A 22,190-nucleotide genomic window follows, 5' to 3' on the forward strand; every position below is an offset into this window, starting at 1 on the left:
CTGCTTTTTGTACCACAAGTAGGCAAGAGACCATTTGAAGGGCTGGCAAGATGGCTCAGCAGGTAAGAGCACTGACTGTTCTACCAAAGGTCCTGAGTTCAAATCCCAGCAACCACACGGTGGCTCACAACCACTGGTAATGAGATCTGACGTCCTCTTCTGGTGCATCTGAAGACAGCTACAGTGTACTTAATTATAATAATAAATAAATCTTAAAAAAAAAAGAGACCATTGGAAAAGCCTACACCGTGGCTTCATATCATAACATCAGGGGTTGGTAAATGGAAGAGAAGTCTCCAGGACTGACCCCAGAAAGCAGAAAAGTGCTGTATATTCTAGCCAGAAAAGGGGTTTGTCCTGTTTTCGTTACAGCCTTCACATCCACCATCACCACCCTACATATGTATCAGTCATAAGCATTGAATGTGTGCCCATCAGGAGCAAACAGAAGGACGTTCTCCCTGAGCTCCTCCAATGGAAAGATGAGCAGGGTCACTGAGACACCAACCAAGGGTTTCTATGACCAAAGTATAGTCACCTAGAGTAATTCCTGGCTGCTGAAGTGGTCAGGATTGGAGCAAGTCCCCCAGAGCGGCAGCCATGGATGCAGCGGTGTTTGTAGCTGGTGTTTCCTCAGAGCACCCACGAAGGGCTCAAAGCAGCCACACTGCCCTGGATGGCAGCCTAGCCTGTCCTCAGAGAAGCGATTCCTTGGTTAAGGTGAGGTGTGTGGGGGGGTATTCTTTAAATCTATACAAAGTCATTGATAAGAAAGTTACTAGGTGTAGTTACAGGGAACAGTCCATCCCGCTGCCATTGATGGGAAGGACAGAGATGAAGAGAATCATACTCCAGCCCTAGACGACAGGTGGAGGGTGGAGTATGATTACTTTCTCTGGGAGGACAAAGGGATATCAATTCGCTGGAGAAACACTTTCAACTCTTGGCTGGCTGCTTCTGCAGCAAAGATGGTTGGCTTTATTTATTATCTCTTTGCCTTAGGGGGAGTTCAGCAGACTGTAAAGAAAGCAAGCCACCCAGATGACAGTCCTGGACTGTGTCCAGCAGGAACTCTCCATGCTGAGCTTTCAGATAAGACCCGGAGGCCCTGGGTTGGCGGAGCCCTGACCCCTGACCCCTGACCCACAGAAACTGGGGGATAACATCTTTGTCGTCTACAACTGCTTGCTTTAAGGGTAATTTGTGTGTGTGAGCGTAGCGACATGAAAACTGTGAAAGACTCCAGTGTCGATGCCAGCTTGGTCCAGCAGTCACAGTGTGCAGAGTGGCCACACACTCATTTTCTCCTTGCTTTGCCAGCCACTCTGTGTGTAAAGAAGCCCAGGAGCGATTTGGCCATGGCGATGCAGTTTGAGTGGGAGGTCAGGATAAGGGTGTGGACCTTCGTTTTCATAGACTAGCTTTCAAAGAGAACTTTTCTTAGCATCTTATGAAGTGACTGATGGGTTTTTAAAGGGTGTTCACAGACTCATAGATTTAAACTTGCTATGCTCCACTTCATTAAATGCACCCCATTGATGCCCAAACCATCCTTCCTTTATCCAGAGCAGCGAATCCGGGTTCGTGCCTGAGCCCCCGTGAGTGTTGCCTTTGTCGCCTTTGTGGCCATTTGGTTTCCAGGCTCATGGTGCTCTCTTTCCATCCTGGGCTGCCTTCTAGAAATGCTCCTCTTGCTCCACCATGGATACAGTATTCAGAAAGCACAGTGTGAACTTCAGGAGTACTTTGCACTTTTGGGTTAAGCCTTTATGTCTAGACATTGTCCGTGGACAGAACTAAGATCCATCTTGATTATTTGTAAGACAGGAGAAGTACAAACAAGCACTCTCGGTTCAAATACAGATCTGTACAGTGTCTACCTCATCTGCAGTCACTCATCCCTACTCACTTTTCTCTCCTTCTCAGACACAGAGCGCTCGGTGACAGGGCCATGTGCCAACCACGGTTGCTGAAACTAGTGCAGACTCGTGTGATGTTTTACAGTTTTTGGACTGTATTGATATATACACAAAACCCTATTTTAAACTATTTGGAAATGATTATTGAAAACAACACTTTTGGGTCATTCCTTCTGCGAGCAGGCTGAAGTGACTGGGTTTCATAATCACCTGGAAGAGTGGAAGGGTTACGCTGTCTATTCATAATACAAGTCAACTGGCCTTGTTTTACTTTCACTGTTAAGGATTTTTAAAAATTCAGTTTTTTTTTTTGTAAGGCCAGGCATGGTAATACACACATTTAATCCTAGCAGTCTGATAGATGTGAGTGGATCTATGAGTTCCAGGATGGCCTGGTTTACATAGAGAGTTCCAGGTCAGCCAGAGCTATGTAGTGAGACCCAGTCTCAAAAAGAAATAAAGACAAACAAACAAACAAACTTCAAAAGCTACTGGCTCCAATAGAAACAAGATAGAAAGTATCTGGGCACGGTGTCTTAGACCTGTAATTTCATCGCACGGAGGCAAAGGATCATGAGTTTTAGGCGAACCATCAGGGTTTCTTCTGCAGTGATGAAACAATCATGGCAAGTTGGAGAGGAAAGGTTCTGCTTATGCTTCCAGACCGCTATTCATCATCAAGAAAGTCAAGGCAATAAGCGGGTCAGGGACCAGGAGGCAGGAGCTGATGCAGAGGCCGGGAGGGTGCTGCTTACTGGCTTGCTTCCCCTGACTAGCTCAGCCTGCTTTCTTACAGAACCCAGGACCACCAGCCCAGGGATGGCACCACCCACCATGAGCTGGGTCCTCTCCCATCAATCACTAACTAAGAAAACACCCTACAGCTGGATCTGATGGAGGCATTTTCCTAATTGAGGTGCCTTCCTTTCAGATGACTCTAGCTTGTATCAAGTTGACACTAAAACTAGCCAGCACACTGGCCTCGGTTTTACAATGACATTCTGTCTTTTAAAAATTGAAAAGAAAAAAAGAACAAAAATTAAAAGAATATAAACTGTCTGGGTCTGGTAGCAAAGACATGTTTTCTCAGGCTCACCTAGAGGCTGGTACCAGAAGATCACAAGATCAAGACCTGTCTGGGATTCAGAGTGAGTTCAGAACCAGCCTGGAAAACTTAGTAAGATCCTGTGTAAAAATAAAAGGTAAAAAGAGGGCCAGAAGGTTCTAGTACACTCCCTCAACCCCACCACCTCTTTCTCTCTTTCTCTCTCTCTCTCTCTCTCTTTCTCTCTCTCTCTCTCTCTCTCTCTCTCTCTCTCTCTCTCTCACACACACACACACACACACACACACACACACACACACACTTAGTTGTTTTTGTTTTTTCTTTTTTTTTTAAAGAACTTTTTTTTTAATTATTTATTTTATGTACGTAAGTACATTGTAGCTGTGTTCAGACACACCAGAAGAGGGCATCTGATCACTTTACAGATGCTTATAAGCCACCATATGGTTGCTAGGAATTGAACTCGGGAACTCTGGAAGAACAGTCAGTGTTCCTAACTGCTGAGCCATCTCTCCAGCCCTTGTTTTGTTTTTTCAAAACAGGGTTTCTCTGTGTTGCTTGGGTTGTCCTGGTACTGTGTTGACCAGGCTAGTCTTGAACTCGGAGATCCTCCTGCCTCTGGCTCCTCAGTGCTGGGATTAAAAGCGTGCACAACCACTGCACGGCTTAAAAATAGACTGTAGACACAGAGTATCCTCTTGCTTCTTACAGTTCTGCAGTGCTGCATGGGGCCAGCATCCTTCCTTCAAAACAGAGCCTTGCAAATTGCCGTGTGAGGCGTCTGTGCTGTCACCGCTCTGCAGATCTGCACTGCACTGCCGACTCTGAAGTGTCGCTCGTCACTTTCTCGATGTCTGTGGTAGATTCCTGGATATGAGGTTATTGGGTCCGATAATGAATACAGCTCTCGTTTTTGCTTGACATGTAACGTCCTAGGGTTCCGTGAGTCGTGCCAGAGGAAGTCACTCTGAGATCGTCATCAGACTTTTGGACGTGTACCCATTTGATGGAGGGGTCATGGTGCCTGTCCTTTCTTGATCATGCTATCTCGAACAGTGTGCATGCACATATGTCCTTCTGCTTCGGTATCTGGCATCTTACTCAACCTCAGAGGAAGTGGCTCAGAGGGCTGGTGGCCCTGGGGTACCGGGGAGGTGCTATGAGAACTCTCAGGTCTGTGTTTCTCAAAAGGGCTGCCTCAGTTTGTTTAGGGTACCAATTAAGCCAACTCCTGACCCACCCAAGATGTACTACCTTAGTCTACCCAAGCAGAAGGCTGGTGTCCTGATGGAGAGCTAGGAAAATCCCTCACTGAGAGACTGGCCCCCTTTGCCCAGGGTAAGCTTATAGCTGTGACCATTTCACTTGGAGCAGAGTGATGTTCGATACACCCAATTCTCATGAGCTGGCTCTTTTTTTTTTTTTTTTTTTTTTTTTTTAAGAAAGGATTTCTCTGTGTAGCCCTGGCTGTCCTGGAACTAGCTCTGTAGACCAGGCTGGCCTCAAACTCACATAGATCCTGCCTCTGCCTGCCAACTGCTGGGATTAAAGGCATGTGCCACTACTGCCTGGCTTGAGCTGACATTTTTGTCCCAGCAGGATTCTTTATTCTGAGGTCTCTGCCACAGTTCAGGACCTGTGAGCTTTCTATCCAGAAGTCTGTCAAGGCTCTGGATTGAGGGGTGGAGGTAGCCACAGGGACCCTCAGATTAGAGGGGGATTGAGTGGGGAAGACTCTGCTAGAAAGGTATAGTGTTCTTGAAACCCCCTCAAGGCTGGGGAAGGCAGCTGGTGACTGACGTGTGGTGGAAGGAGACAGTATCACCAGTGGTGGGCCTGGCGTGAGGCCAGAAGCCAGCCTTCTAGTCAAGAAAGGGGAAGGAGGGCCAAGAGTGTGGGTAAGCAATTTGAGGTCAGTAAAGGGCAATGAGGCTCTGAAGAGGCGGGAACTATGGTGTGGGCAGCACCCGAGGTCCCATCCCACCGTCTCACACGGGGTTCCACAGAGGTGTCTGGCAGCACTAAAACTGAGCAGCACTTAGGGAAGGCCCACCTGGAGTGGAAGAGCGCTGCCTGAGGTGAGTGAGCCACCGGGGTAAATGTGACTGGAAGTCAGTGAGCTGCCCTCTTCCCTCAGTCTGCAGGGTCCTCCTCTTGCCATGAGTCACCTGCTGTGATCTCTGGGTAAGGATTCTCTCAGAGGGTAATGATACTTCTGTTTTCTTTATGGCTCCTGTTGACCTAAACCATCTGTGGGCACCAAGGGACAAGCGGGTACAAGTTTCCTAGAGGGAAAGCTAATATCTGTGTGTCTCTCAGGACACACTTGCTGCTGGGGGTGGGTGCTGGCCTACTGGTCAGGACGTGTGGCTGTTACTGCCACCACTCATCACCCTCACAGTGCAGAGTCCCTTCAGGACTTAGAACTCTGACAGCTCTCCTCAGGACCCTCTCAAGATGTCCACAGAATCCTCTTCGGACTGCTTTGGGATCCTCTCAGACCTTATTGGTGTCCCCTCAGGGCCTCCTCAGGATCCCCTAGAACCCTCGGGATTACTTCAGGATCTCTTCAGGACTCTTTCAGATGTCCCCAGAAGCCTTTCCTATCGATCCCCTCATAACTCTTGTAAAAATCCCTCAAAACTCCTTCAGCTTTCCTCAGGGCTCTCTAAGAGTTCCATTCAATATGTGAGGACTCTAGGCTTTCACCATATCTCTTGATCATTCTATAGTATCTTCTTCCCATTAGAGCTCCAACCATGGTGTCTTAGTCAGGGTTCCTATTCCTGCACAAACATCGTGACCAAGAAGCAAGTTGGGGAGGAAAGGGTTTATTGAGCTTACTTCCACATTGCTGTTTATCACCAAGGAAGTCAGGATTGGAACTCAATCAAGCAGGTCAGGAAGCAGGAGCTGATGCAGAGGCCATGGAGGGATGTTTCTTACTGGCTTGCTTCTCCTGGCTTGCTCAGCCTGCTCTCTTATAGAACCTAAGACTTCCAGCCCAGGGATGGCACCACCCACAAGGGGCTCTACCCCCTTGATCACTAATTGAGAAAATGCCCCACAGCTGGATCTCATGGAGGCACTTCCCCAACTGAAGCTTCTTTCTCTGTGATAACTCCAGCCTGTGTCAAGTTGACATAAAACCAGCCAGTTCACATGGTCTATGGAAGTTTCACCAGCAAAGAACCATAGAGTTGGCATGGCCAGAGGCTAGAGTTGCCCAGTGAAGGAATGGGCCTTTGTGCCATCAGGAAGAAGAGAGGCCGGGAGGATGGAGAGATGATGTGGACAAGGCTGTTCAGACAAAAACAAACAGGGCTGCAGGAATTGTTCCCAGGAATACACTTAACTAGTTACATGTGGAGGGAAAGATCCCGCTTCTGGGAGCAGAGTCCCAAAGGAGGTTTTAGTAGCTCCCAGGAGAGACAGCCAAGGAACAGCAGAGCTGGAGCTATCCAAGGGAGAGGGAGTGCCTCTGAGTGGAAGGATATGCCTTCATTTCCAGGAAGCCTGGGCATAGTCAGAGAGCCAACGACTTCACCAGAGGCTGTAGACTCCCAGGGCCTCAGATATGACTGACTACAATGAGCTTAACTTCAGGGCTTTTCCTGAAACTAAGCTGACTTCTTCTTTTTGTCTTTGCCACATTCTTGCTGAAATGATCATTTTAAATCAGTCTGAGTGGAAAATACAAGCACATTTGTGTGGCATGACAGACACCTAAGAGGGTGAGTGAATCCAGGCCTAACCAGGCCAGCTCTCCCTGCTCCACACTCGCGCTTCTGTCTTCAACCATAGCTCTGTGGAAGGCATGAATAGATGCGTGATTGTGTGATCGGGCAGTATGAATCTCAGAGGTCATAGGGCGTTTTTTGTTTAAGAAAATTAATAGAAAATGGCCGCTGCCTGATCAGTCCCCTTTGGTCACCTCACACTCAGAGGAGGCAGTGGCCTTCCCCTGCCGCTCACAACCCAAATCACTTTCAGCAATGGAGGTTCTTGCTGCCGTAACAGGAAGTTGGAGGAGCCTGAGGGGTCTCCTTTGTTCAGGAAGGCCATGAGAGTTGGGGTGCAGCCATCAAGGGGTTATATGAGATAAGTGTCAAAGTGAAAGGATCCCACAACAAAGTTACTCACTGGCCTTGCGGCATCACATCCCTCAACTGCCTGACTAATTTGTCTGTCTAAACAATTGATGGACTTTGCCATTCACAGACCATCTCACAGCTAGCTGCACAGTCATTTCTTCATTCATGCAAACTTAAGGAGATTTTCAAATACACAGGAGGAGGGGTAAGGCAGAGATAACAGTGTCCCAGTCATCCATCCTCCACAGGGTCACCCCTGTCAAATCTGTGTGAGGAAGATCCCGCTCCCTGTGGCCTTACTCTACCAGGGGCCTTTCAGGAGAGTCCCCAGATCCTGCCACTTCCAACAGACACTCGAGTGCCTACTGCTGGCAGATGAGAGTTTTGTAAGAGTTCATTCCTAGACAAAAGTCCAGGCCATGGCTTACAGCTGCTGACGAGGCCTACAGAGATCAGGACCAAGATGGGTAGCCTTTCCCAGGTTCCGAGTTGGAGGCGAGAGCCCCGGCCTGGTGCTTCACTGTACCTTGTCAGGACCACTTTGCCAAGGAGACAAAGGCATGAGCTCAAAGAGAAGGACAGCAACAGGGGGTCCAAAACACCCAGGAGAAAAAAGTGTGGCCTGGGAAATGTCCAGCAGTCCCAGTGTCCGAGCTGGAGAGAAAGTAGACAGCCGAGATTAGAAGGGTCATTGAGGATGGGCCCTGCAGAGGGGCTGCTGGGTCCCAAGGTGGGGGTATGTGTAGATGGAGTAAGGGTGTGCCCAGGATGTCTCATGGCTACTTCCTGGAAAAGATACCAGGTTGATTGTGTGTGTGTGTGTGTGTGTGTGTGTGTGTGTGTGTGTGTGTGTGTGTGAGGGGGCTTCCAGAAAACAGAAGGCTTCCAGGTGTGATCTTCCTGAGGAGGTGGAAAGCTTGGGGTCCTGACATGGGGCGGGACTTCAGTTCAAGTGGAGCTCAAGGGTGTTACCATTTCTGGCACCTTGTTGACCTGTGAAGTGGGGCTGGGACTTTTGAAGGGTGGGGAAGTGGTCTGGATAGGCCGAGGACTGGTGTTTAGAAGGACCCGGAATGTGAGGGGAGGGTCCGTGTTGTTCCGATGGTTGAGTGAGGCTCACACCTCCAGCTGTTATACTTCCACTCTGCACCAACCACTGGTGGATTCTAGTCCATGAACCCATCAGCAAAATAATATTAGAAGCCAGGGTATGTCTTGGCTGGCTTTGAGGCAGCTGGTGTGTGTGTGTGTGTGTGTGTGTGTGTGTGTGTGTGTGTGGTGTTTCCGAGGAAGCTGTCACTTCAAGACCTAGTTCCTTGAAGAGAGAACTGAAAGTGCCAGTATAGAGCTGGGAGCTAGGTCACACCCCCTCTGCCAGCCCTACCTTGCCCAGCTGCAGTCAGGGACACAGAGGACCCTGCCTTCTGATCTTGTATCCTGGGGCTGGGTCATCTGTGTGTGGTCACATGGCCACTACCTAGGGCATAGCACTTAAGAGGCCCTAAAAGAAATAGACTTCAAGGAAAACAAAAAACAATGCTTTGGGGATTGTCTTAGTAAGACGAATGCAAGAATACCCGTGTAGGTCAGTGTCACCAGGTTAGACCAAGGCCCTTGGTGTTTCTGTTGCCTTAGGCACTAGGCCACCCTAGGGTGGTGGATGAAAAGGTGAGGCTCCATCCAGCCTCACACTCAGGCATGGGAGGTGGCCACTGAACCCTGCATCCTCAAGGGGAGGGCACTGTTCACCAACTGCCTGCAGGCCTGAGCGAGCGCCTTAGTCAGTGTCCTTTTGCTGTGAAGAGACATCATGACTACAGCAAATCTGAGAAAAGAACGCATTTGAGTGGGGGAGTCCGTTATCGTAGCGCTGGAGCAGTAACTGAGCGCTACATCCTCACCCACAGGCCAACAGAGACAGAGTGAGAGAGAGGTGGGGGGAGGGCAGAAGGAAGAGGGAAGGAGAGAGTGGGCCTGGGGTGGGTTTAGCAGGTTCAACACAGGAGAAGAAGGTGAAGGCTGCGGGGCTGGGGCAGACGGACCTCAGGGAGAGAGCGCTATGCTACCTGAAAGCTGAGGGTGCTGGAGGCAAGAGGCAGCAGTTGGCCTGCAGAAGCCTGAAGATATGGTTCATAGGCTGAACCTGAGGCTGCCTAGCAGGGAGACTGTGGATTTGGCATGGACCCTGAAACCTGACCAGCAATAACCAGGTCTCTGGGACCTGAAGACCTAAATCCTCTGAGAAAAGGGCTAAGCAGCCCCATGGGACAGTTTGGATCGAAGCCTCCCAAGTGTCCTGCAAAGCCTAGTTTAGGGTGCAAGTGGAGGCCTGGTAGGGTGTGGAGACAGGACTGAGGGCAGCTTGTGCCCTGTGCAAGAGAAGATGGTGGCTCCGAGTCCAGCTTGATCTCCTCTATACATTGAGTGCCCTCCTGGAATACATATCCCTCTAGGTTACTAGGCTACATACAGTAGGGGAGAAGCCCAGTGGGGAGAGGAGAGAGGTGCTGATGTTGCTCATTGCCATCTCAGCTATCTAGCCAGAGGGAAGAAACTCCTGGAGTGATGCCCTGTCCTGTGAGCCAATCCACATGAAGGTAAGGGACCATACATCTACCCAGCGGCATCTCCTACTGACCCACAGGGCAGATCCTGAGGTCAGAGGTTGAGGTAGGGAGATAGTAAGGATGGAAACCTGGTCCGGTACCCAGGCAGGAGATACTTCTGGAAGCACCGTGGCTGCGGGTGGGATCCTCCACAGCAGGCTGCGTGTCCACCCGTGGGACAGTTCTGGAAAGGTAGTCAACAGTGGAAGAGAGCGGTTGAGGCCAAACTAGGGCTTCCCTTTGGGCAGGGAGCTCAGTCGGAGATACAGGGGGACTAGGGTGTTGGTCCCAAACCTGCCACCAACTGTGACATCCTAGTCAATAAATTCATTCTCAGGATCTGTTTCCACCTGGGGAAAGGAAAGGGGGAAGGGTGGAAATGAAGCTCTCTCTAGCTCCTCGCTGCCTTTGAAGACAGGAAGACTATCTATTATTTATGGCCCGTTGCTATGGAGCTCATATGGGAAAAAGGTGGCTGGGCTGGGAAAGGAATCTGTAAGAAGTGTGGCCTGTGGCCCGGGGAAAGACCCCTGGGCTCTGAGTGAAGTATTTGGGGCAAAGAATGCCTACCAAGGCCCACGGGCATAAGGGAATATTCTGTACTAAGACAATGAGCCCTGGAAAGGCTCCTGAGGTGGTGGGTATGGCTGGTAGGTCGAGTGGCCTGTGTGGATCTGTCTGTGGGCTGGCTGAGCCAGGCCTGCCTCTGCCCCAGCCACACATGTTGATTGAGTCATCTTTCAGGGAGGAATGTGGGACATGACTGTCAAACACATCTGCATGAGCATGGAGGAGAGGGAACATTGCTGCCTCCGGCCTGGGAGCAGGGTATACGGTGCCATTTTGTGACCACAGATACTGCGGGGCCTGCCCAGTCGTGCTAAGAATGAAAAGAGCCATGGAAGAGGAAGCGTCAGAGGGTGGGGCTGAGCTGCCTGGTTTCACGTTGTTTCCAGAGCAAATGCGTTCTTTGCCGCTTCTCTGTAGGTGTCAGCTGAGGTGGCAAGTACCAGCTTCCCTTCTAGAAATCCCCACCTTTCAACACAGCCTTAGGGCTAAGGAGAGCAGTGGAGGCAGGCGGTGGGGGCGGGGAGCTCCTGCCTCCCTGTTGCTGTAGTCAATAAGCTCAGCAGCTTTCCTCCTCCACTTACAGACCGGCTTAAGACAGACAGCTGTGGCTGGCAGCCCCCGGGAGAACAGGTGTTAAAAAGTGATGTGGTTGGGGCTTCCACATGGGCCAGACCTACATGAGATTTATCACGTGAGGATGCCGGGCTGGAGCCTATCAGCTGAATGAGGCCGGACGGGGGTCTGTCAGATGAGGTAAGGCTGAGCCAGCGTCTGTCAGATGGGGGTGGGGGATGGATAGAGATAGGGTCGGTTGGATGAGATGAGACTGAATTGGAGTTGGTCAGATGCGTGGGGCTGAGCTGGGGTCTGTCAGCTGGGAGGCAGAAAGGGGATCTATTGAATGAGGTTGGGCTGGGCTATGTCATGTAGGTGACATTGCTACCCGTGGCAGATAGGTATGCAAACACAGTTGGGACTGGGCTGGGGACTTGGGTCCTCAGGGTATGTTTCCTGAGGGAGTGGTCAGAATCTCAACACTTGCTCAGGACCAGTGCACTATTCTCCTTAGGGGTTGAGGCGGGGCAGGGGAGGCCAGCCTGGTCTACAGAGTGAGTTCCAGGACAGCCAGGGCTATACAGAGAAACCCTGTCTCGAAAAAAAAAAGACCAAAACCCAAAACAAACAAACAAAAAAACCCACAAACTGCCAGCGGTGGCGCACGCCTTTAATCCCAGCACTTGGGAGGCACAGGCAGATTTCTGAGTTTGAGGCCAGCCTGGTCTACAGAGTGAGTTCCAGGATAGCCAGGGCTATACAGAGAAACTGTGTCTCGAAAATCCAAAAAAAAAAAAAACAAAAAACAAAAAAAAACAAAACCAAACTGCTTAGTACAAAATAACTCAGGATGTTTCTAGGGCTTGGTGCCGACCACATCAGAGACTTCCAAGTCTATTCTGTGCAAGTAGTGTCTTGCACTTGAGAGCTCAAAAAGAAAACAGCTGTTTGTGCCTTTGAGAGGAACAGCACGTTTCCAGCCGTGTGCCTGCTGTAGGACCCAGGGCATTTCCGTAGGGGTCTGTGGTTTCAGAGCCTCTGCAGTATCCTATTGATGATGGTACCTTATTCTTGCTTTCATATCTCAGGCAGTAGGTGGGCCCCCAGGCCTGGTTATAAACAGAGAAGCGCTCAGGTATCTGTGGGTCCCTGTCCGGACATCGGGGTGGCTGAGGGATGGGCTCAGGCTTTCCATCGGCCACCGCAGACTTCTTTGCTGGATGGTCAGTGCAGAATCCATAGAGCAGCTGTCTGCGTCCCCTACCCATGAGGGAGCCCCACATTGCCCACAGAGGGAGCTCCACATTGCCCACAGAGATAAAGGGCCTGCCTCATGCACAGCTGGACCTCCTCCCCGTGACGGCCCCCATATTTCACACCAGGTAGGAAGTTACTAGCCTAAGAGCGCCATTTCCCCAGAAGCATCCTCTGGTAGCTTCTCTAAACTGAACTGTGAGCATCCCTGCACGGGCTGTGTGATGGATGCCTGGCCTGTTGAGGGCAACCCACCCGCACCTCTGAGCTAGCTGGGAGTGTCCTGGCTACATCCCTGTGCTATACTGAGTCAAGGCCAGGATGTGCTGGCTGTGGCTGGGACTTGAAATCCTGAACTTTGTGGGGAAGTGTCCCCGAGTAGTACCAGGTTCCCCGAGTAAGATGTTTCTTCCAAGCTGTCTGTATGTACACTTTGACCTCTTGGAATATTTGAATCCTTCTTCCTTAGATTTTTGTGTTGTCGGTTTGGGCCTGACGCTACAAGAATGCTGGGCCATTTGAGTCTAACCTGCAAGTTTCAAGCTTGCGTATGTATGACAGGAAGCCTCCATGTAGCCATGTGGAACAGTGGACATTGAAGAGGGGCCAAGAAGAGTTCCCACATCTCACCTATACAAGCTTCAGGTCACTGAGAAGCCAGGCTGCCCCTTGCAAGCCCAGAGGCAGGAATAAGATCGTGTGAGTAGTGTAAGTTTTCCGGTGCAGAGGCCTCAGGTGGGAGTCACGATGCTAGCAGCGTAGAGCCCTTCCCCACAGACATCCCAGGAGCCATCCTGCCCAACTCCCAGATGCTCCTATTGGATACTGAACAAATTCCAGGGATGAGTTCTGCTGGTGGCTCCATGGGCTGCTTCCGGGTGAGTGGCTCAGAGCGTGGAGGGCAGACAGGAAGGAGCACGTTAGCAGTCAGTGACAGGGGTCTAGGAGGTCCTTGGAGTCCAGCCTGGAGCCTCAGAACTCTGGGTTCTTTGGAAGGAAAAACAAAATGAAAAAAAACAACATGGTTCGTGAAACCATGATTGCTGGCAAATAGGCCATTCTAGCCTAGCAGATATGGAATCTAGACATAAAAATACGATAGCAGAATACTCATCTCACTCAACTGGAATCTGTGCTCAACTGGAATCTGTGCTTTGCTTCTCTAATGGACTGGAGGCTCGTAGGTTCCCTGGGGACCAAGGAGGAAATGAGCCTTGGCGTGCGTTCCCGTCCCTGTCTGCAAGCATCACTGGGGTGGGTGCTTGTCCATTTCCTGTATGGGGAAGGAAACATGCCTCCCAAGTTTCCAAGGCAGATAGCTGGCTTGAGCCTAACTCTCCCTGGGGAGCACAGTTCTTCTCCTCTGCCATCTTCCCCTGCAGGAAGCCCCTGCAGTAAACCCTAGACCTATGACTTACCCAATCCTGCAACCCCTCCTGGTCCTGGAACCTAACCAGGAACAAGGAGGTGGGCCAGGTGTCCAGTGTGCCTGGGCTCAGCACTTGCTGACAGTTTCTTGGGCCAGTTCCCCATCAATGTTATGGAGTCACACCAGCGCTCCTCTGGTGGGGTAGCCAAGGCTAGCCCAAGTGTAGGGTGAGTGAGGGTGTCTGATTGCTATGCCACCTGTCATACCATATATGTCAGACCACTGCCCCAGCCCACCTGGCTGAGGTGTGATGGGCTCAGATATTCACTCTTCTGGGCCTCAGGAGTAGAGAGTGGACAGGGGAGGGACAGCTTTGTAGACATTCATGACAATGGCAGGGACAGCAGCCTTTGAGTGCATCCAGGTCCTGGAGGGACAGGACTCTTACCTCTGGGGACCCTGATCTCAGACACGAGCCTGGGGTTGGTCCCTAGGATTATGTGGGCCTAGTACCTCAGAAGTTTCCACAGCTTTCCGGAGACCATCTCGAGCTACACCCACTGTTGTCTTCCAGACCAGGCAGAATGAGAGCTGGCTACATCTGTCAATCAAATGTAGGTGTCTTCTTGCAGCCAGGTTGGGAGGAGAAAGCTCCAAGGCCCAGCCTTGGGATCCTTAGGCCAATAGGTGGAGCTGCCTCCGAGGCCTCCCACTGCATGCTGGGTGAGACTTGTGGGCGTTCATCTCTGCCTGGGACGTGAGCTCTAGAGAGCTGGGGGTTTCCTGGACAGCGCCTGTAGACGCTCCTACTACCCCCACCTCCCCTGCAACAGGCTGGTCCAAGGAGACAGACAAGGAGATGGGAGGGGTTGTTCAGTCTCTAGCTTCAGAATGGTCACTGCAACGTTAGGTGTTCCCATGTTCCCATCACCTCTGGGGACTTTCATCTCCCTACCTGTCCCGTGAGCAGAGGTTAGGCCCTGAGGGCAACTTTGAGATTTTTTTTTTTTTTTTACTGTTTGTCGTGTCTTTGGGAAGGGTAGTTTCAGGTGTGTGATGCATGCCTGCTCCAGAATTCCTGCCCAGAGGTGGGCAGGCCTTGGGACAGGGGCAGGGCCTTACCCTGGGGCCCCTCCCTCCACCTACCCTCACTGACTTCCTGACCCTCCTGCAGCCCTAGGACCATGAATAGTACAACTTGTAACAGCACCCTCATGTGGCCTGTCTTCGTCAACAACATCTTCATCATCTACTCCGCCTTGCTGCTGGTGCTGGGCCTGCTGCTCAACAGCCTGGCGCTCTGGGTATTCTGCTTTCGCATGCGCCAGTGGACAGAGACCCGTGTCTATATGACCAACCTGGCTGTGGCCGACCTCTGCCTGCTCTGCTCCTTGCCGTTCATGCTGTACTCCCTGAAATACAGTTCTTCAGACACGCCCATCTGCCAGCTCTCACAGGGCATCTACCTGGTCAACAGGTACATGAGTATAAGCTTGGTCACCGCCATTGCCGTGGACCGCTATGTGGCAGTGCGGCATCCCCTGCGTGCCCGTGAGCTGCGGTCCCCGAGGCAGGCTGCGGTGGTGTGTGTGGCCCTCTGGGTGATAGTGGTCGCCTCCCTGGTGGTGCGCTGGCACCTGGGGATGCAGGAGGGTGGCTTCTGCTTCAGCAGCCAAGGCCGGCGCAACTTCAGCACCACCACCTTCTCGCTACTGGGATTCTACCTGCCACTGGCCATCGTGGTCTTCTGCTCTTTGCAGGTGGTGACTGTGCTGGCGAGAAGGCCAGCCACTGATGTGGGGCAGGCGGAGGCCACCCGAAAGGCCACCCACATGGTCTGGGCCAACTTGGCTGTGTTTATCATCTGCTTCCTGCCCCTGCATGTGGTCCTGACAGTGCAGGTCTCCCTGAACCTCAACACCTGTGCTGCCCGCGGCACCTTCGCCCGAGCCCTGTCCATCACAGCCAAACTCTCAGATACCAACTGCTGCCTGGATGCCGTCTGTTACTACTACATGGCTAAAGAGTTCCAGGAAGCATCTATGCCGGCCACGTCCTCCAAGACACCCCACAAGAGCCAAGATTCTCAGAGCCTGAGTCTCACCTAGAAGTGAGCATGTGCCAAGGGCTAGAGGAACCTGTGATATGAGCAAGGAGGCCCCAAATCGGCCTGAACCTGCTGTGGGGTTTGAGCACTCTAGGAGACCCAGTTGGCCTAGAGAGGCTGTGTCTTGCTTCCCTGAGAGAACCAGAGGACTGAGACTCTAACGTCCGACTTGAGAGACCCTGGAACAAGACCACATACCCGCCACCCCAGCTCTAGAACCTCTGGGCACCAGAATAGGGCCTTGATGGCTAGCCACTGAGTTTAGGATGCAACTCTCCCCTGCCAGAGTTGGTCCTGGCAAAGTCCTCTGTCACTCAGATGCAAGCAATGAGAGGCGAAGAAGGGACATACAGCTCAGAGAGCCAGGAGACATCTTCCCAGGGGACCCTCTAATGGCCGCTTCCTTTTGGGACCTCTAAACTTCTACATGCCACATGTAGGGTTAGGGAAAAGGGCAGTGGCTGTGACCTGGTAAAGCTGTCCTCCAAGGCCCATGGCTGTCAGTGTTGCTCCAGCTCTGTATTCTGAGGAGACCTGATGGTCATGAAGTCATGCTCAGCAGTTACACTGCCATCCCGAGCCTCTTGCTAGTATTTCCAGTCTGTCGTGGGCCTGTTGGTCACTAAGGCCAGTGGCTGTGGTCTGCTGGAGTTTGTCATGGGGAAGATTGACATTGGGTTTGGTACCTGCACTCTCTGAGGATCTGGCTCCAGGCTGTGAGGGGCTCTGGAGTAAAAGATCAGCCACAAAGCCAGCTCTGAGCCAGGCAGAGCACATTTGGAGGTGTGGCAGCCCTGGGCTTCTCCCTCTGTGCTTTGGTTTTTTTTTTTTTTTTTTTTTTTTTTTTTTTTTTTTTTTTTTTTTTTTTTTTTTTTTTTTTTTTTTGTCTTGGCCCAAATGCTACAGCTATACCTGGAGCCAGAGCCCCTCCAGCTCAGGGGAGGGGGGAACTGTCTTTCCCCACTCTCCACCCGTACTTTATCCAAGGCCTACTGCCTAACTGACCCGCCCCCCTTTTTTTGTATGACCTTTTCTACAAAAGCCAACAATCTGTCATCGTCCAGACACCAAAGAAAAGATTCCATTCAATTATAAATTGGTGAGCCGGTTTACTGGAGTTACTTACAAAAGCATGGTGACTCTTGGGTGCTCCCCAAGAGCTGTGAAGTCCCAGTCACCATAGGTGACAGTCCCCAAACTGCACCACTAGATTGCCAATCCCCAGTAAACTTCCACCACGTGCACACCCAGACACCAGCTCCAGAGGGAGCTGCGGTTGCCACCTCAGGTATGCTGACCTTCCTCTCCCTGTCAGAGAATGCTAACAGCTTCATGATCATCAGTCTATTCACCACAGTAGTATTTCACTTGTTTCATTGGCATGACTGTGGGCCAAGGGGTCCAGTGGATCAGGACAGCGCTTTTCCTGTCCACTGCTGCTGATCATCCTAAGCCAGAGGAAATGGCTTCTCTGCCACACTCACCCACTCTCCCTCCAGTTCTCACATCCCCTCCACCCTTTTTCCTGCAGTATTATCTGAACCTTCACCTTGGAAGGGATGGTATATCTATATAATATCAAAATATAGGATATACACATATGTGCCTATGTTTCTTTTCTGAGTCTTATGCCTCTAGACAACAACAGGGTTAGAGCAGCCAAAGCAATGTGAAACACGAGCAATGTGACACAGTTTGGGGTCACTGGTGGGCACAATCAAATCATTGTTTAGATCTTGTATTTTTAATCTCTGTAGAAAATTTGAGTCTTCTAGGATACAGATGTTTCAGAGAAGACTCAATTGTGAGATGGGGATTTCAGCAAATCCCTATCACACCAGGTCCAAATCTCCCCAGTCACTGGCCACAAGATAGTTTTGTGGTCCTTAGGGAGGGTTTGTGGCCCTCCACAGCAAGAAATACTTGTTAAAAAGACATTAAAGCATGTACCATTATCTTCCAGGAACCCCTCCCCCAGCCCCCAAGATTTCTGGGACCACAGCTCTCAGGAAGGAGTTCAGGTGGGGGACTTGAGTGCAGTGTGAGATCTGGAAGGCCTTACAAAAAAGGATATAAAGTATGTGAGAAATACCTGTTAGTGAAGCCAAGATGGCTGGAACAGCTTTACCCACCACCAAGGCCTGCTAGAACTGGATGAAGCTCCAGGAGCAGGCGCAGAAGCATTCCAGAACACTCAAAAGTGACCTGTAGGGTCTGGAGATGGCTCAGCGGTTAAGAGCACTGACTGCTCATCCAGAGGTCCCAAGTTCAATTCCCAGAAACTACATGGTGGCTCACAGCCATCTGTAATGGGGTCTGATGTCCTCTTCTGGTGTGCCCGAAGAGAGTGACAGTGCGTGCAGATATTAAATCTTAAAAAGTGACCTGTAAACTCATTATGAACTATATGTAACATGTTGCATAGAGAAAGCCTGTGCTGTACAAATAAACTACAAAGAGAGTGCCACGCAGCAAGGAACCTCCTTTTGATGGTTTACATATGATCTGCCTAGGGAGTGGCACTATAAGAAGGTGCCACCCTGTTGGAGTAGGTGTGTCACTGTGGGTGTGGCTTTAAGACCCTCATCCTAGCTGCCTGGAAGCCAGTCTTCCACTAGCAGCCTCCAGATGAAGATGTGGAACCCTCAGCACCTCCTGCACCATACCTGCCTGGGTGCTGCCGTGCTCCCACTTTGATGACAATGGACTGAACCTCTGAACCTATAAGCCAGCCCCAAGTAAATGCTGTCCTTATAAGACTTGCCTTGGTTATGGTGTCCAAGTCGAACCCTACCTAAGACACCCCCGAAACCCACCCTAGGTAATTGACCCAAACACCCCAATCCTTCCCGAGCCAATGCTGAGTTTCTAAACTTTCTCCTTGCTCCAACACACTTCCTTCCTTGGAGATGCATTCTTCATACAATACTAAGAAACTTGCTTTGTTTCTTAGCAGCCTCGCATCTCTGTCCAAGTCCTTCTTGGAACCCCTCCAGAGGTGCACACCAAACCTGATACCCACTATCATCACTAGTAGGGATGAAACAAGCAAGCAGTGGTGTAAAGTAGCAAATTTAATCAGTGTGACCACAGTAGAAAGAGGAAAAGCTACGATGACCATCCAAGCGATCTTTGCAATACTGACATGAGCTTTAGGTGGAAACCCCGGGGAGGGAGGCGGGGGAGAGTTGTAATGAGGTGGTCCTGGCCAGGGTGCAGCCTCATCCTCATCCATCACCGCCCTCCTCTAGAGAAGTGGCCTGTCCTGGGAGGCTTTGCTGCTCTTGGAATCGGGTTTCAGACAATGACTTAAGGCTTTCAGTTTTGAGGACCCGTGAGATAAGACAAGGCAGAGATGCCAAGGTCTTATTCTGGGCCTTGCTGCTTTGTGGGCCCAAGTGAGGAAATGGTGCTATTTAGCAAAAGTCTCTAAGGGCCATTCTCTACCCTCAGCTGCCCAGGGACATCTGGGGTAGGGCCGGGGAGGCTGTGCCTCTGCAGCCCATCCCGGCCCTGGGGGTATGGAAGCCCTATAGGAATATATATGAATACTGTTCATGTATGAGACTACCGCTTGTGAATGTTCACGCAGTGACCTCAGATGGTGCTGAACACTACACCCACCTGAGCACAGGGGTCCCTGGGGATTAGCCTGGTTTGGGTTCAGTAACTGTGTGAGCAGAAGGTGGCCAGCTTAAGTAGTTCTTACTTCTGGCTCCCATGGCATGCCTGGACCACTGGGGGCTGGTCCACTGTGCCTGATCAAGAGGCTCCTGCCCCACCCCACCCCCGACCTCTGCCCAAGCTGCTCATATCCAGAGAGAGAGAGAGGAGAAACTTTCTGTCCTACATCTGTTCCCTTGGGTAAGAGCCAAGAAAATTTTAGGACTTGACCTTATTACCTGGACTCACTTTTGTGGCCACCCTAGAATAAGGACCTAGAGTGCTCAGGCCAGGGCCAGTGCTGGGGGATGGGGCCCAGTCACCTTCTGGCGCTGGTCTGAAGTGTACCCCTTCTGCAAGGGACTGCTGTGGACCAGAGAGGATTGGACATCACACCGTCTCTCCCTCTAAGCATGGCGGTAGGCTTCTGGATGGGCCTAGGTGATGGGGGTAGATGAGGCATTTGCTTTCCAGGGTTCTGGACCAACCAAAGGATCAGGCTTAGTGGGTTCAAGTCCAGATGCCACCTCTGAGAAATAATGTCAAACACTGCCCATTTATGTGCCCGGGGAACTGCAGGCCCTGGTCCCTCTGTCTTTGTGACATTGTCAGTCCAAATAGGGAACTAAAATCACCCAAATGTTCATCACATCACTGAATAGAAAAAACAAAAACAAAAAACAAAAAACAAAAACAAACAAAAAAACCCCCCAGAGAAGCCAGTCAGGAGAAAGCTTGATTTAGTCTGCTGCTATGCATGCAGAACTACTGGCATGAGCCTGTGACCTGGAACCTGGAAAAGGACAACCAACCATCATGGCCCTTAGTGGTAGCAGTGATTGTGTCAGGAGAGTAGAGGTGGGGGTGAGGTGGGGGGATAGTCAGCATTAGCATATGAAAGAAACCAATTGGCAGAAAAGTCCTGGATCCTACGCATCTTCGAACAGTATAGACCCACAAAGAGCTTACACTATACAAGTGACCCCCCATCTTCGAACAGTATAGACCCACAAAGAGCTTACACTATACAAGTGACCCCCCAGGCACTGGCATCATTGAGCTCCTGACCTTTCTTCAAACTCTGGCCCATTTCTTCCCCTGGAGAGGCTTTCTTCCTTAATAAACTGTCTCTGCTTCCACTCCTAGTCAAAATGTCCCCTTTCACAGGAAGCTAGAATCTGGAAATCCCAGTGAGCATTGGTCAGGTTCCACCATCTGCCAAAGGCATCATGGCCCCATGACCAGTATTAACGCCTTCCCAGCTAGACCACTCAGGAGGTCTTAGCAGCAAACGACCCTTGGTTTGCCACTTGCTGGTGGAGGTGTCTGAACGTGGTGGAAAGATCCTGACTACTTGCACCAGAGGTGGGGCTGGCGTAGGGTTGGGAAAGACTCTGTTGCTGTTGCATTGGAGCTGTGGTAAGGTCTGAGGAAGCTCGGGTCGGCTCTGGACTGAGTAAGAGAGTAGGGCTGGTAGATGCTGGGTACTCTGGTGTCTTCATTGAACAGGCAAAATGAAGGTCGCCTTGTATCATCATGGAACAGCATGGTGCAGTCCTTCCTGGGAGTCGAGGCGGGTGCTGTTTGTAGGCATGCCCTTCCCATTTCTGCCTTGTTCCAGTATGTGCCGAGATACTGGGGCAGCCAGCAGCAAGAGGCCCAGGACAGGAGTTGGGCCATGTACAAAGGTAGAGAAGTGAACACTGGGCACTGCCTCAGTGCCCCACCCCTTCTGCCAGGGGCAATTGAAGAGAAATGGGGGAGCATCTATCTGTCCCATCAGCTGCCCACAGTGGGGGACTCTGCTCTTTCTGAGGCCCCGATGGGATGCTCACCCCTCATCTTCTGAGAATAGTGTGGGGTCACTGGCCTGGAGGGCTGCATACAGCTGGCTTTGGTTCTGGTAGCGTTGCAAAGCCAGGGGTCCCCATGAGCGTTGGCCAACCTTTTCTATAGAGGGCCAGATAGTAAACATTTTGTCTCCTTGGTAACCGGCCAGCTTTGCCGTGTGAGAACAACCATCAGTCACAAATCAAGAGATGCCTTTTGAGATCTGACAGCCAGCAACTTGCAAAGGAAGCCAGGAGAACTCCTGGCCTGCTCTGCAGGTCCACGAGACATCAGGCTGATTCCTTTTAGCCTCTCATGCAGGGTCTGTTCTGCTTGAGCTCTATTGTTTGAGTGCTGCAAGAGTTCTTAGCTATATATAGTACAAGTTCCTTGCTTGCTAAGAAAGGCAAGGCCAAGCCCCACCTTTACTACAGCTTGGCAAAAATAAGAGGTGCCCCGGGCTTGCAGAGTAATTGGCCTCGAAAAGGGGGAGAAGGAGTTAAGCTTGTGGGTACAAATAACTCAACACAAGTTTTGCTACCGCAGGCGAGTAGGTGCTGAGATTCCTCTCCTTGGCCCAGCATGGCCATAGCCGGTTTCTTATCCTAATCATGACACAGCTAGAATCAACTGAACATGTTTTGCCCATAGAGGGCAAGTTCAAAATGTCTTCGGTAGAGACGTTGTATGAAAATGTTAGATGAGGGGAGGGGGCAGAATCTATGCACCAGCTGTGAACTGTGGACAGGGCTCACTTTCTGAGGGGTGTGTAGGGGGAGGGGCTCTGTCACATAGTAATCAGTAATCTAGGAGTCTGCTCTGGGAAGGACAGCCTAGGTACATAAGAAAGAGGAGGCCCTGGGGTCATGAGGAGGCCTTGGGGGACCCATCTTGTAATGCAAGGGCAAAAGGAGGGTTGTTCCCACAAGATGGGTGTGCTTTGAGGGCTCCTGTGTTCTGTGAGCTATGGAACCTCAGGTGAGCAGCTGCCCACTCCCGGGAAGAGCTGCTGGCTAGATACTTGCAAGCTCTTGTCTTGTTGGGGGGCACCTGAAGGAACATAGAAACTCGGATATGCGTGTCCGTGTGTATAGTGTCGGGAGATGGGTCCCAGACCTTAGTTACATTTTCTGAGAAGCCAGCAGGGCAGAAATATC

The 22,190-nt window shown here is 51.0% G+C and overlaps 1 protein-coding gene across 4 annotated transcripts; it reads left to right on the forward strand.

The window, feature by feature from the left end:
• Positions 1-4,914: 4,914 nt before the first annotated feature.
• On the forward strand, positions 4,915-18,005 carry Gpr35 (G protein-coupled receptor 35). Of its 4 annotated transcripts, none has more exons than XM_031368466.1 (3): positions 4,915-5,063; positions 10,839-11,008; positions 14,608-18,005. In XM_031368466.1, exons 2-3 carry the CDS (start codon positions 11,004-11,006, stop codon positions 15,539-15,541), a joined length of 939 nt encoding a protein of 312 aa, XP_031224326.1. In that variant the 5' UTR covers positions 4,915-5,063; positions 10,839-11,003; the 3' UTR covers positions 15,542-18,005. The 4 variants fall into 4 exon arrangements, with proteins under 4 accessions (XP_031224326.1, XP_031224329.1, XP_031224328.1 ...); XM_031368468.1 differs by lacking the exon at positions 4,915-5,063 and adding an exon at positions 9,751-10,513; XM_031368469.1 differs by lacking the exon at positions 10,839-11,008.
• The last annotated feature ends 4,185 nt before the right edge of the window (positions 18,006-22,190 follow it).

This window comes from Mastomys coucha, unplaced genomic scaffold (assembly GCF_008632895.1).
Source record: "Mastomys coucha isolate ucsf_1 unplaced genomic scaffold, UCSF_Mcou_1 pScaffold14, whole genome shotgun sequence".
In the NCBI taxonomy this organism is placed as follows: Eukaryota; Metazoa; Chordata; class Mammalia; order Rodentia; family Muridae; genus Mastomys; species Mastomys coucha.